General features: G+C 31.9%; 1 protein-coding gene across 1 annotated transcript; it reads right to left on the reverse strand.

Annotated features, from left to right (window-relative positions):
- Positions 1-3,328: 3,328 nt before the first annotated feature.
- On the reverse strand, positions 3,329-8,623 carry LOC106776015 (aspartate aminotransferase, mitochondrial). The gene is made up of 10 exons (XM_014663310.2): positions 8,396-8,623; positions 7,947-8,032; positions 6,467-6,673; positions 6,217-6,322; positions 5,990-6,094; positions 5,730-5,902; positions 4,825-4,984; positions 4,112-4,207; positions 3,781-3,875; positions 3,329-3,682 (listed from the first exon to the last, which is right to left on the reverse strand). The coding sequence occupies exons 1-10, from the start codon at positions 8,564-8,566 to the stop codon at positions 3,610-3,612; spliced, it is 1,272 nt and encodes a 423-aa protein (XP_014518796.1). The 5' UTR covers positions 8,567-8,623; the 3' UTR covers positions 3,329-3,609.
- Between the last annotated feature and the right edge of the window lie 5,610 nt (positions 8,624-14,233).

The raw sequence follows: 14,233 nt of genomic DNA on the forward strand, positions 1-14,233 counted from the left end.
ATTGAACAAGAAGAGTTGCTATGTGTAACATAAAGAAAACTTTGAACCTGTGCTTTCTATAATGAAAGTCCTCTAAGCCCCTTTATCAATACAAGAGTGTGTCAAAATCAGGACAAGCTATAAATCTTGCAAAAAAGGCATGGTTGTTGGTAAAGTTCCAAAAGATAGGAAGCAAAAGCATATATTGGGAATGAAGGAGACGTTAGTCTTACTCAGATGCCTTATTCGTATAAAGGTGGTAGAAGCCAATGTCTCAGGGTCTTGGGGATACATTCTGACTGAAACAAGGGGTTGATCTTTACGAACTTAAGAATAAAAGATTTCAGTAAGCCAAAAAATTTGAGTGCCCCTATGCGAACCTTATTGATTGGAAACTCAAGTAAAAACTTTGATGCATTACACACTGAGCACTATACTCAGCAACATGTCGGAAACCTACGGGCGAAACATCATTCCCTACCTCACACAAACAAGAAGGTACAACACTTGAACCTCTCATTTTCCCTAGCCCTCTTAGCCTTAAGAGAAAAGCAACAAACTTCAACTTTACAAATTACGAAAAGAATACAAAACAATCAAACTTGTCTCCCAATAGCAATCGAGATGACGAGACACAACACATCATCCAACAACCAATAAAACAAGTACGTAATACAAGAAAACTACTATGCCACAACTAAAAATAGCTGCATACCCAACAACATAGCAACAGTTTAAGAAAACACCCAAACAACATAGCAACAATATGGAAACACACCCAACAACATAGCAAAAGTCCAAAATTGGTATAAGGTTTTAAATAATTATATTTGTAACAAAATAAATTAAAATTTTGTACTTAATAGTACATTTAAAAGGTTTAAATTGTATATTTGTGATAAAAAAAATCGCACTTTTAATATTTAAAATTTTTTTAATTAACTTTTACTATTTTCAAGTTGAAAATGTAGACCTTAAGACTTTAGTAAGATTGAAACAAATATTAAAAACTATGAAACTAATTGTTTTAAAATATACCACTAATGTATTTATATTGAAATTAGGCGAGACTAGAAATATATATTAGAAATATATTGATTAGACAAGTCTAACAACACACACTAGACAAATATAACAAAAAGCATTAGATGAGTCTAACAATATAAACATTAGGCGAGTTTGTACATACATTGATTAGATAAGTATAATAAAAATCATTAGACGAGTCTCACAATACATAATAAATGAGTCTATCCATACATTAGTTAAATGAGTATAACAAAAGACATTAGATGAATCATTCCATACATTGATTAGAAGAGTTTAAGAATACAAAGATTAGATGAGTATAACAAAAAAAAAAGTTCAGATTGTCTATGCATTGATTAGACAAGTTTAACTATATACGTTTGATGAGTTTGTTCATACAATCACTAGACAAGCATAGCATAAAACATTAAGAACTCCACCTATTGATTACGCATAGGAATACAAATTAGAAAAGTTTAAGGGCACCCATTAGATGAGCTTATCCATACACTAATTACACAAATCTAGCAATAAACACTAAATGAGCTTGTCCATACCTAATAAGACAAGTTTGGCAATACCCATCAGACGAGTTTGTCCATATATTAATTAAATGAGTATATCAAGATACATTAGATGAGTATGTTTATACACTAATTAGACAAATCTAGCCATATACATTAGACAAGTTATTCTATACACATATTAGACGAGTACTAATACACATTAGACAAGTTTGTCAAATCATTGATTAGATGAATCTTATAATACAAATTACATGAGTTTGAATATACTAATTAGACAACTCTAACAATACACGTTATACGAGCATGTCCATATAGTGATTAGACAATTTAATAATACATATTAGATGAGTCTATTAATGTATTGATTAGATGCGAATAGAAATACACATCAACCAAGTCTTTACATACTTTGATTAGAAAACTATAGCAAAAAAATTACATAAGTCTAACAATACACATTAGACGAGATTGTCCATATAGTAATTTGATGAGTATTGCAAAAAATATTAAACAAGTTTTATCATAAGTTGATTAGACGAGTATATAGAAAATTATTAGATTATGAAGAAAAGGAAATAACCAAAATAAACATTACAAAGATAATAACCAAAAAGATAACAACAAAAACTCCAAAGACAATAACTAAAAAGATAACAAAAAAAAATCATATTTTGTACATAATAAAATAATTGCAGGATTAGGCCAAGCTATTGTAGATCGGTCTTCGAGAACATTGATTCAACCCATGATTAATCCCACTTATGAGTTGCCAAGGACGAATATTAAAACATTGGTAATGCAGTCAATTATAGGCTTACATTAAGTCTAAGAATAGATAAGTATGTAATGTAAGAAAATCTTATCATTTCATACATTTTAGACGAGGTTAAGAATATATAAGTTTGTTCATACATTGATTGGATGATTCTAATAATATATGTTAGGCTAGTCTGTTCATACACATATTAGACAAGTTTATTAACACACATTAGTTGACTTCATCCATTCGTTAACTAGATGAGTATTGCAATATATATTAGACAAGTTTGTCTATATATTGATTAAATGAATCTAATCATACACATTAAGAGAATGTATATTAGACAAGTTTGTTATTAAACGAGTCTAACCATACACATTAAATGAGTTTGTTAATACATTGACTTATATTGTTAGAAAGTTTACTTCACATATTTATGCTTATCCTTTATATTTGTATAAGTATATTGAACTTTTAAACCTATAAATCATTTTTCTAATTAATTTTATTCAAAACTAAAATATAAACTTAAATATTTGTCATTTTTTTACTCAACTATTAAACCTCTTGTAATAAAGATACAAACAAATACTAACCCGTGCGTAAGGACAGTATTAAAACTAGTAATTACTTAAAAAATCACTATCAATAATTTGTAATGAAGTAAGAATGTAACATTCTTTCATACTATCAATGCATTACCGTTAATCCATAATTTTATTTAACAAACATAGTATCTTAATTTTATGTTAAAAACAACTTTTATACTTAAACTACGGAAAGACATGAATATCTGACATTTAAGTATTCAATTCACCTAATATAAAATTGGAAAATAATTGAGTTTTAATCACTCAAGAAATATTATGAACATTATCTCGTATGAAATTCCTACAAATACAAATTGAAGAATAACCAATAGATTTTTATTTTCTTTTAATATTTTTCAGACTTACACGGCCGATATTTTCAAGATCTAACTACTCAATATGTCAACATAGTATCAACGGTTTGATTAGAGCATTGCAAATCATAGGCCAAACATTAGCATATCAATTATCTAAAGAAGTTCAAACACTCTAATTGGCTACTGTCATTTCTTAAGAAAATAATACATTTCAGTGAACATATATTGTTCGTCATAAATAAGCTCTATCATCCGATCTGCTACTTAAACTGTTCTAAATAACAAAAGTTATGAAATGGTGATACACATCGGAGTGCTTAATAAAAATGAATATAAATTTATTTTAGTTCTGAGAAGACTTCTCTCCTCCCAAAACCAAACATTGTTCAATTGTTAAATTGAATGATTTAGGAAGATTTTGTAACCTCATGGATAGCGTCAGCAACATATCCCACATTGCCCGTATTAAGACCAGCCATACTGTGATAATCACATATATGTAATGTAAGAAAATAGTGAATCTCAAATCTAAAAAGTAAGTAAAAAACAAACTGTAAATTGGGTGTATAATTAATTACCTGATACGACCATTACGGGTCATGTAAATATGAAACTTGCTTGTCATAAGATCAACCTGTTCCGGTGTCAATCCACTGTAGCAGAACATACCAATCTACATGAATAAAAAAATAAGTGTGAGAAAACCACCTTGTAGTACTTGGGATATGATGTTGAAATTTCAATTCAAAATTCTCACTCAGCTGTCTATCCGCGTGTCTTAAGACGCATGGTTGCATTAAAAATGAAATAAAAAAAGATTATAGAAAACCTTAAACTACTAAAATAAGCAATAAAAAAAAAAGGACGAAGTGGTTGAAACAGTTGAGCGTTAAACAAATACAACCAAACCTGATTGGTTATGTGCTGCCAGGGCAAAGGAGAATTCCTCTTTTCCAAGTTCTCTCGTAGTGTGGTCCTCATTCCGATGATGCGATCTGCCATCCCCTGCAAACATAATATCTATGTAAGTCCAATTTCAATCTATTATCACAACTTCCTTATGCTCGTAAATTTGTATTGGCAATTTATTAAAATGTATGATATTGTCCTTTCAAAATAAAATTTGAAATATATTAACATTGATTAGTGTTAACAGAACCAAGTGACAACGACAAAAACATGGCACAAAAGAAATCCTAACATTTTGTTAAAGAACACAACTGCATTTCGCTATTGTATGTTTTAACCGTATGATATGACACAAAAGAGCATCTAGCCGTGACAGTGGGGACAAAAAATTTACAGAACCCAGCTTATGACGTACCCAAAATGGCAAGTTGACAAATATAAAATATTTTCCAAATCTTGGATTTCAAATCAGCATGAAACCATACCCAGAAGTGCAACAGCAGGAGGAAAGTTTCTCAAAGGCAAGTGCCTCATGAAGGTTATGCTAAGACACCAACTCTCCTAGAGAGTAAACTTCAACAGTTTCATATCAAGACCTTACTTTAATCCTTCCTTAACTCAAGAATAGAGGCTTTACTACCCGCTGGAGGTAAGACAAATGAAAACTTGGTACAAACCCACAGGAGGACCCTTAAGAAATAAAATCTCTTTACCTTGACTTCGTTAAGCCATAACTTCTTCAACTCTGGATCACCAAGAACAGTTGAAACTATAAGCGCTCCATGGACAGGTGGGTTACTGTACATGGGTCTTGCAATCAGCTGTAACTGACTTTTTACAGCCACAGCTTGTTTCTCATCTTCACAGAGCACACTGTAGGGAAGTTTAAACTATGAGCACATTTTTTTTTGCAGAACTAATTCACATTTCATAGCCAAGACATAAAATTTTGTTAAGGTACCCAAAGTCCAAGATGATATTTTATAGAAAATGTCCAAGATTCATCCTTCAAAGCATGTAATATGTCCAAGTTCTCGTATTTTTATCATTTGCTTTAATTTTAGTCAAGTTGAAAGACAATTTTTGAGAGAAATGGTGTTACTACCCACGTGTTGTGGTATTTATGGATTATATACAATCAGAGAGTAAACACGGCTGAGTAAATAACATTTAATTAAGCCTAATAATCATCAAAATTACTACTAATATTCTAAATGCTAATATGATAATAGAAATGATAATATTCTAATAAGTCTCTCGGGAATTCCATTGCATCTGGGGATAAATTGAAGTCAAGCTACAGATAATTATAAAAATTACTTTTAGAATGTTGGGTTTCCCAGCTCCTGCACTGTTATACCCTCACTATGCAGACCTTATGGAGCTGAGGTTTCAGAGTCAATTTAACTTTTAAACTTATACTGAATAACATAATTTTGGATAATTTTAACACGATAATACAATCGGCATATAGCTGCAGGTTGTCAACATTCAATGAATCTGGAGGATCATCAAGGTCCAACATATCTAACTGTCCAACCACAAGAAAAGCCACTGAAGAGCCTATTATTCATGTAGCATTCTGCACCTGAGTTGTAGTTTAAAGCAGTCTACTAACCTCAGGCATCCAACTCGCTGGCCGTACAGTCCCATATTTTTTGCATATGACTGAGCTAGTCCAATTAAATGACCGTCCTCCAGAAAAATCCTTATGGCTTTTGCATCTCTCTCTGGATCACCACTAGCAAAACCTTGATATGCCATGTCAAAGAAAGGGAAATGACCCTTAGCCTAATGAACAAGAAAAAAAAGTCAAGGTCAGCAACCAGAATAAAAAACCCCAATGATTTTATGCATTACTATTCCGTAAATTGTTACCTTAATCTGGGAAGAGATCTCTCTCCATTGTTCTTCTGAAGGATCTACTCCAGTAGGATTGTGCGCACAAGCATGAAGCAGAAAGAAGGAACCATCTGGAGCATTCTGTATACGTAATAGATAATTAAGTTAAGAAGTAAGAAGCGTATGGAGTACTAGCAAAGCTTTATCTGTAAAAGTTGACGCATAAATCAACTTTACAAGTGTTTAGAATGAGAGAAATATACCTTCATGTCGTTCATCAGTCCTTCAAAATCCAATCCTTTAGACTCTGGATGATAGTAACGGAATGTCTTTATAGACACTCTAGCATCTCTCCAAATGTTATGGTGGCTGTAATTTTCTCATATTAGAAATAAATATCCAAGCAAGACATGGTACCAACAAAAAATTCAACTTAAAAACATTAAAAAATGAAGGGTCAGAAAGTCAACTGATATTTTAAAGTTTATAAAAGGATTTGTGTTAAATACTTACTTGGCCCAGGTAGGCACTGGTATGTAGATTTGGGAATTAGGATGAAATCTCTGTTGAAATGCAGCAAAAAGTCTACATGCACCAGTCCCAGATAAAGCCTGCACTGCAGCTATTCTTTTATCCTTGATGAACTCAGAGTTGTCTCCGTATGCCAGCTTGAGCGATTCTTCAACCATTTTATTGCTTCCACCAATAGGAAGATACTCCCTGACGAAACATTTGTATCAGTGCAAAGTAAAGGCATAGACTCCGTATTTGTAAATGATTCGCGAAGCTGGAATATGATTATATAGACAGACCAATAAGACCCTTGTTTTTTTGCTACTAAATGATAAGAAATTTGTTTAATTGCTTGGTGTTACAAAAATATTGAAAATAGAAACTGGCTCTCGAGAATATTACTAATTGCTTAGCTAGGTGATCCTTAGAAGTTTATCTTGGAATGCAGGTTTGAATTGATGGAAGATGTGGTTCTATGAATCCCGAGGATTCAAGTTAAATGTATTTGTTGCATGCTCAAAATTAATTTAGAAAGTAAGGTAATAAAAGTCAATTGGGCAAATCACAATATCACCCTTAAGATATTTTGGATTGCACATAATACCTTTGCTTTCTTTAACATTTACAATAAGAGCGATAAAAAAATGTTTTAATATTTTTCAAAAATTAAAGGAGTTAGTGTAATGTACAAGAGATGTCAATATATGCAAGCTGTTAAAACAATGGAGAAGTTTTCCGTAGAAATATTCTGAAAACAGTGAAGTACTCATTCGAATAGAAAGATATAGTTAAGATAAGGTTTCTAAAGTTTTCAGCTTGGAAACCAGAAAAGCAGCAGGTAATAAAGTAGTATTCCCCACATTATCACCCCAAAATACCTAAACGAACTAAATAAACAGTGCAAGGAATCGTAATTCCCTATTAGAAAAGGTAAGAGTGTAGCTCTCAAAGGATGCGTCAAGAAATAGTAGCATCATATTCTCAAAACTGCGTTGGCGTCCATACACAACCAAAAGGCAAAAACTGCTAGTGGGTAAACTTTAAGAGATATCTACAAATTAGCACATGGAAGCAATTAAAATATGCGTTCATATAAAGTGGGTAAACACTCAATAAGACATGAATAAATAAGATTTTTTTGTATTACAATTTACAGAAAAAAACATATTAAACATCTAATATGGGATATATTAATAACACATTCTCTTAACCAGTATCTCAGTAAAAAAAACATAAACAAAAATACTTATTAACATTCTCTTACAAGTAAAGAATCAAATAAGTACTTCAGGCACATTATTTTAAATGATAAAAGAGTTTAACTTTCATATACATTTAGTGCGAAGATTTTCATGGTGTGAACTAATTAAAAGTAATTGTACAGCTGAATTCTAAATATATATATATATATATATATATATATATATATATATATTATTATTATTATTATTATTATTATTATTATTATTATATCACTCACATGAATTGGTTTCCTGCAATTCTCCTCTCTGCTTCTCTAACGCACTCCAAAACCACAGCCTTTCCGTCGTCGTCGCGATACGCACCCTTTTGTAAATAAAAAATAAATAAACAAATTACACTCAATAAGAATTCATCAATATCAGAAACACTTTGACTAAACATGCACTAAATATATTTCAAAATAATCCATTGAAAATTTCTTTGCACTGCCTACAAATTGCGTGAATCAATGGTCCGAACACAATAAAAGAAACAAACAATACAATAAAAAGGAGAGAAGAATAAACATTTTCCACTTTCTGTGATGAATATAACAGTTCTATGCCGTTTAGGTGATCGGATCCGTCCGATCAAATCAATTTGACCTTCAACAGACGTAATTTCTCTTCAATTTCTCAAAAAGAAAAAAATGCGAGAACATTAGTTGCAAACGGATACAGAACTCACCACTCCGACATTGACTTTGTTTGGACTCTGATCGGCGAGGAAAGCTTCGGTTACTCCGAGTATCGGATCCTTGGGAGCGGGCTCGATACTCCGAAACCACGGAGATGACATGAACCTTGTCCCAGCGACGGAGCTGCGGCGGAGAAGTTCTGCTTTGAGCGAAATCGCCATTGCTCAGTTTAGTTACGCGGAAATAGGGAAACAGAACAAAAAGCAGAGGGTTGGCTGCGGCTGTGACTTCAGTGAGTATATATTGAATGCAAGTGGGTCCCACCACTTGTAGATCTTAACTTCCAGAATTCCTTTTTGTCTTTTTTATAATTTAGTTCTTGCTATTTTTATAATTATAATTTGACCCATGGTTGAAACTAATAGTTTTCACTGTGATTTTTTTTGTTCGGAAATGATTAAATAATTGCATTGCAATTTCATAATCTAAAAGTACATGGTCAGCACAGTACACTCACATTATTTTAAAAGGTGTAACATTTTCTTGTTTGATTACAGTTAGAACTTATGACAAACTATCATTTTACGTTGAGAGTGTAATTCAGTCATAATTTAATTTGAAATTAAAATTATTATTTAGTTTATGACTGTGTAATTTAGCATGTATTACATACTACAAAGTTTTAATGCTTATAGATTAATTTGATATTAAATTACACTTTCAGAGTTTTTTTTTTAATTAAAGGTACATTTAAATATTAATTTATTAGTAAACTATACAATAGAATGTAACTATCTCTTTTTCTTTTATTAATTTAATAATTAAATATAAATTTATCTTTTAAAAAATTAAATTGTGATTAATTTACCTATTATAGATTTAATATGCTAATTTGTTCAAAGATTTTGGTAGACCAGTATAAAAGTTACACAGTCAAGTCAAGTAACATGATTCTAGAGTAATTATTATGAAACTAATATCATTTACCGTTAAATACTAAAAAGTTACACAGTCAAGTCAAGTACCATGATTTTAGGGTAATTATCATGAAACTAATATCATTTACGATTAAATACTAAAGCAAATTGTTTTGTGCTAAAACTATTATTGTTTTATCTTTGTAACACACCTAGTTCAATTATTTCTTTTATGGATATATTTGGGGAGCATTCTTTTACACCACTTTATCATATAATTAAAAATAAAAGAAAAATAGTATAATACTTCTATAGGTTAGTTCGGAAATATAATGATAAAAAAGTTGATAGAAAATAACTTTTATAAATTGTTCATCGTAAAGTAATTTTTATTTATAGAAAGACTAGTTTTATCGGTTGTTCTTATTTTTATTTTCTTGAATTTAAAAATCCACTTTTTTCCCTTTTAAAATTAATGTGTCAATTAATTTATTTAAATGTAACTGGACCTTTTGTTTCATTAAAAAAACCCTCAAGTTTGTTTCTATTTTTGTCACTCACAGTATCTTTAATATATAATGGATGAAATAAATAATTTGCTTTAAAATTATTGTGCACGTGATTTTTAAATATCACTCCATCTATCAAGATTTGTAATATGATAGGAAGTTATTCGATTTAAGTCTTAGTAGGGTATATTTAATTTATGGAAGAAAGTAACAAAAGAAAAAGCATAAAATGAGTTCATTTTTAGGTTTGAAAAACGTGTAAGAAAAAATCAATTGAAGGAATCACTTAACTAAGCTCAATAAATTTATAAACTTTCAGTAGTCTCTAATAAATTCTTTTAGTATATTAAATTTTTCAAATTTTAAAATTTTTCAATTGAATTCATATTATTATATATTTTTTAATTGTGAGATGACATTTATTTTATTTTATTATTTTTCTTAAATGTCGTTACATAGTATTCTTTTAGAGGCATCTAGTATTTTCATGACCAATAATTGGTTTCCTCTAGAGTTAAAGAAGAAGTTGTTCTTTCACACTTTGGCCTAGTAAAACTAGAATGAGTCCTTCTCTAATGTCTAAAAGGCATTCTCATTGACTTTGGCTTCATTCATATTTATCAAAGAGACCTAAAGTTTTCTTGGAATCCTAGAAAGACAGTTGCATCCACTGAATCAGCCATCACCACCAGTAATCCAATCGATCTTTGTTGTCGATCACCGCCCGCCATCGTCTGTCGCAGGCCATCGTTGCAGTTTCGACCGGTGACCAACAAATTTGGATTGTCTCTTTGAGCGTGACCTAACCCTGGTGGTCGACGTCATAGACTCCTCCGCACGCGCTGTCACACGCCTCCTCTCTCTATCAGATCTCGTGTGCGTGTTTGTTACGCGTTGTTGTCCCAGTGTCGAAATCACACTGCGCCGCTTCTGGTCGACTCATCGGACCTCCTCCTCTCTATTCTGACCTTCCATAGTAGAATTTGCGTCTTCTTTGCTTCTCACTATTCACTACAAGCTTGATTCGTTTTTTGTTTCTCGATCAACAGTGTTTCGTCTCCGCTACTGATGTCGCTGATGCGCCAGCTCCCAGTACTACGTACTTCTCTCACTTCCGTCATCTTCTTCTCCTTTGAGAAGGGCTCTCTGCCTTCATGGGTTTTTCACCACCACCATCCTCCACCTCTTTCTCTCTCTATAAATCTGGAAACAATAAACACAAACGGAAAAGGCGAAAGGGGTTTTCCTATTGAGATCTAGGGTTTCCATCGATTCGGTGAGAGGATATTCATCAAATGATCTCGATAAGGCATTCGAATTCACATGGAAACCTCAATGAGCAAATTTCTCCGCTCATGCAGTGCAAACCTTTGTCCGAGCAAGAGAGCTTTTTTGCTTTGGAGGAAAGTGTCCAGATACAAATTACTTGTTTATGGGAGACTATGTTGACCGTGGCTATTATTCTATGGAAACTGTTACGCTTGAAGTACCCACTTATTTTTCCTTTGGTACCGGTTATGTTCCCGCACCATGACTTTTACTAAATAGGTTTCCTTTGCCACCAATTTCTTCATAAATTGTATAATAATTTGTTCCAAACTACTTATAAGTGAAAAAAATGATGACAAAGAAATTAGGAACTCCAAAATGAGTTTCATGTTCACAGTTGACCTTCATGTGCAAAAACTTCACCTGAAGTACCTACTTATTTTGCCTTTGGTACCAGTTATGTTCTTGTACCAAGACTTTTACTAAATAGGGTTCATTTGCCACCAATTTCTTCATAAATTGTATAATAATTGGTTCCAAATTACTTATAAGTGAAAAAAATGATGACGAAGAAATTAGAAAACCCAATTCCGTTAGTTAGAAATCTAATTCCAATATATTTTTTCTATACAAATACTTAAAAGTTTTTATAAAAAAATATTAAAATATATAATTCTAACATAAGATTATAAAATAAAATTAAATTATAAATACTTAAAAAAAATAAAAGTCTTTATAAAAAAATAATATTAAAATATATCTATCTAGCATTATAAAAAAATATAAATATAAAGACTTTATAAAAAATATTAAAACATTAAAAATAAACATAAGATTATAAAAATAATATTAAAATAATTCAGAATTCGATTTTTTAGAAACTAAATTCTAAGTTAAGATGGTAAAAAAACAGAAAAATAGGTTAGAAATCGGTTAATAACCGAATTCTAACTTCAAATAGAAACCGTGCTAATCTGGTAAATATATTGCACAATGTGCTATCCTTGTAAATAAAAACACTTTCCGTGCTATGTCAGAAAAAAAAATCGGAAAAAGGGAGAAATTCCTTTATTTAAAATAGGCAGCCGCCACCCTAGACAGGTTGTTTACTTCTTTTTTTTAAAGCACGCAGACATTGAAGTAATGGATGGTTATGGTTGAGAATATTGGTTTTATTTCTTCTAGAAGTAGTGCACGGTTGGGATTTCTTTTAGAATAGGGGAGCTGTTTTCATTTGGAATATGTATAAGCGGTGATTAGAAGTTGAATGAAACACATTGTGCAGACATATGGAAATATAGAAACACTTTCAATTTATTGGTGCAGGCGCTGATATTTATTTTGGGATGCCATTTATTTATTTTCTTTCAAACGGTTACTTTCAAAGTTTCCTTATCTTTTTCTTCTTCACGCATGAACCAGGAGTTATTTTCAATGCTCATCATAACATAACATGCTTTCATGATTTAGCCATTTTCATTTCCGAGCTGCATTGCACTTTTGCCACTTTTGCTGAAACGTTGCAATTTAATTACTCATTGTCTTTAAAGTTTATTCTTGCTGAATGGTGCTTATGCTAATGCGTTGAATTCAATAATGTTAAATGTATTTTCTTCCAAGTTTTATTTCCATTTCAATTAGTTCATGCACCTTAGTATTGAATGTATTATTTCAGTGTTTGAGTTTACTTTTTCCGTTCACTAGGTTGTCTGTTATGTTTAGTTTATTGTTTCTGTTTACTTTAATCTTGTTTAGTCTATTTGGTAGTGATAATTTAACTATCATACTAGCTTAGGTTAGTTAGTTGGTTAGTTATTAATAAAATTACATTGCTTCCTTGAGATTTATGGGACTGTCTTTATGTTTATTCTCCTCTGCCTGACACTCTATGAAATCTGACTGTGTTCTTGCAACGGGTATACGCTTAGTTGCCTAGTTGGTGATTGCATCTTCGCTTAGTTGATCAATCTGTATAGAACACAATGGATGGAATAGGTGTATTGCGTTTGCTTAGTTCGTGATTATGATAGCATGATTATCCTTCGCTTAGTCGGTTAGCTGTGTTGGATTAGAGGTTAAAGTAGTTTATTCATGAGACTCTTGCACTTTAATTGCCATACCGTTGCTTTGATTCTGCTCAATATTTAATTTGATGTCTGCCTACGATTAGGTATACGCTTAGTTGCCTAATCGGTGTCAATTCTTCGCTTAGTTGATTAGACTGTATGGTGGATGACTGATTAAATTTGTGCATTGCATTCGCTTAGTCTGTAATTCTGAAGACCGAATTAACCTTCGCTTAGTTGGGTGATTTGTGTCGGATTTGGATTAGAGTAGTGTGTACTTGTCGTTGATCTAGCATAGGAAGCATAGTAATTGAGTTAATGACCGACAATTTTTATTCTATATTTGATTCCGTTTTTATGTTTCTGTCTGCATTTCAGTTTTATATTTTTGTTTGCATCCGTCTTTTGATTTAGTTCATCCGCATTCACAAACCTTTCGCAACCCCCCCTTCGTGTCTGACCTAATTCTCGAACCATATTTGGTCCTTGAGAGACGACCTAGGAGTCACTTCCTAGTCTATACTGCATTCTTTTATGCTCATTAAATTTTTCATGGGGTGCGACACCCATCAGTAAGCTAGATTCTCAAAGGCATACATACTACTGTAATTTTAAATCTAACATTTACAATCAGAAATAGGCATACAAGTACTTAGCACGTTGCAACAGACCACAACTAAATAAGACTCGTCTAGACCTAGAATGAACATCGAGCTATGGCGGGTTGTGCACTTGTGGTGGCCTCTACTTCTTTGCAAAGCCATTGCCATGGTTTGAACCCTACCACACACATAAGTGTAAGTCCGTTATCACTCACCTTGGGTCATACTGGAAGCACCCAAGACTAGGACCTCTTACTACTCTCACCACATGACAAATTCTTCTCTAAGTGAGATTGAATGAGTCATTAAAGTGTTAGCATAACCCCCAAGACTGAGCTTACCTATGTTCATTCCAAACACTACTGAAATCTCACCAAGAGATCCACTTAACTTTCCGAATTACATCATATGGAACTCAATAATTCTTCAAAACAATCTCAAAAACATTCAATTTATCATATTTCACTTTTACATTGCATACAAAAATATATATATATATATATATATATATATATATATATATAT

This window comes from Vigna radiata, chromosome 2 (assembly GCF_000741045.1).
Source record: "Vigna radiata var. radiata cultivar VC1973A chromosome 2, Vradiata_ver6, whole genome shotgun sequence".
Classification (NCBI taxonomy): domain Eukaryota; kingdom Viridiplantae; phylum Streptophyta; class Magnoliopsida; order Fabales; family Fabaceae; genus Vigna; species Vigna radiata.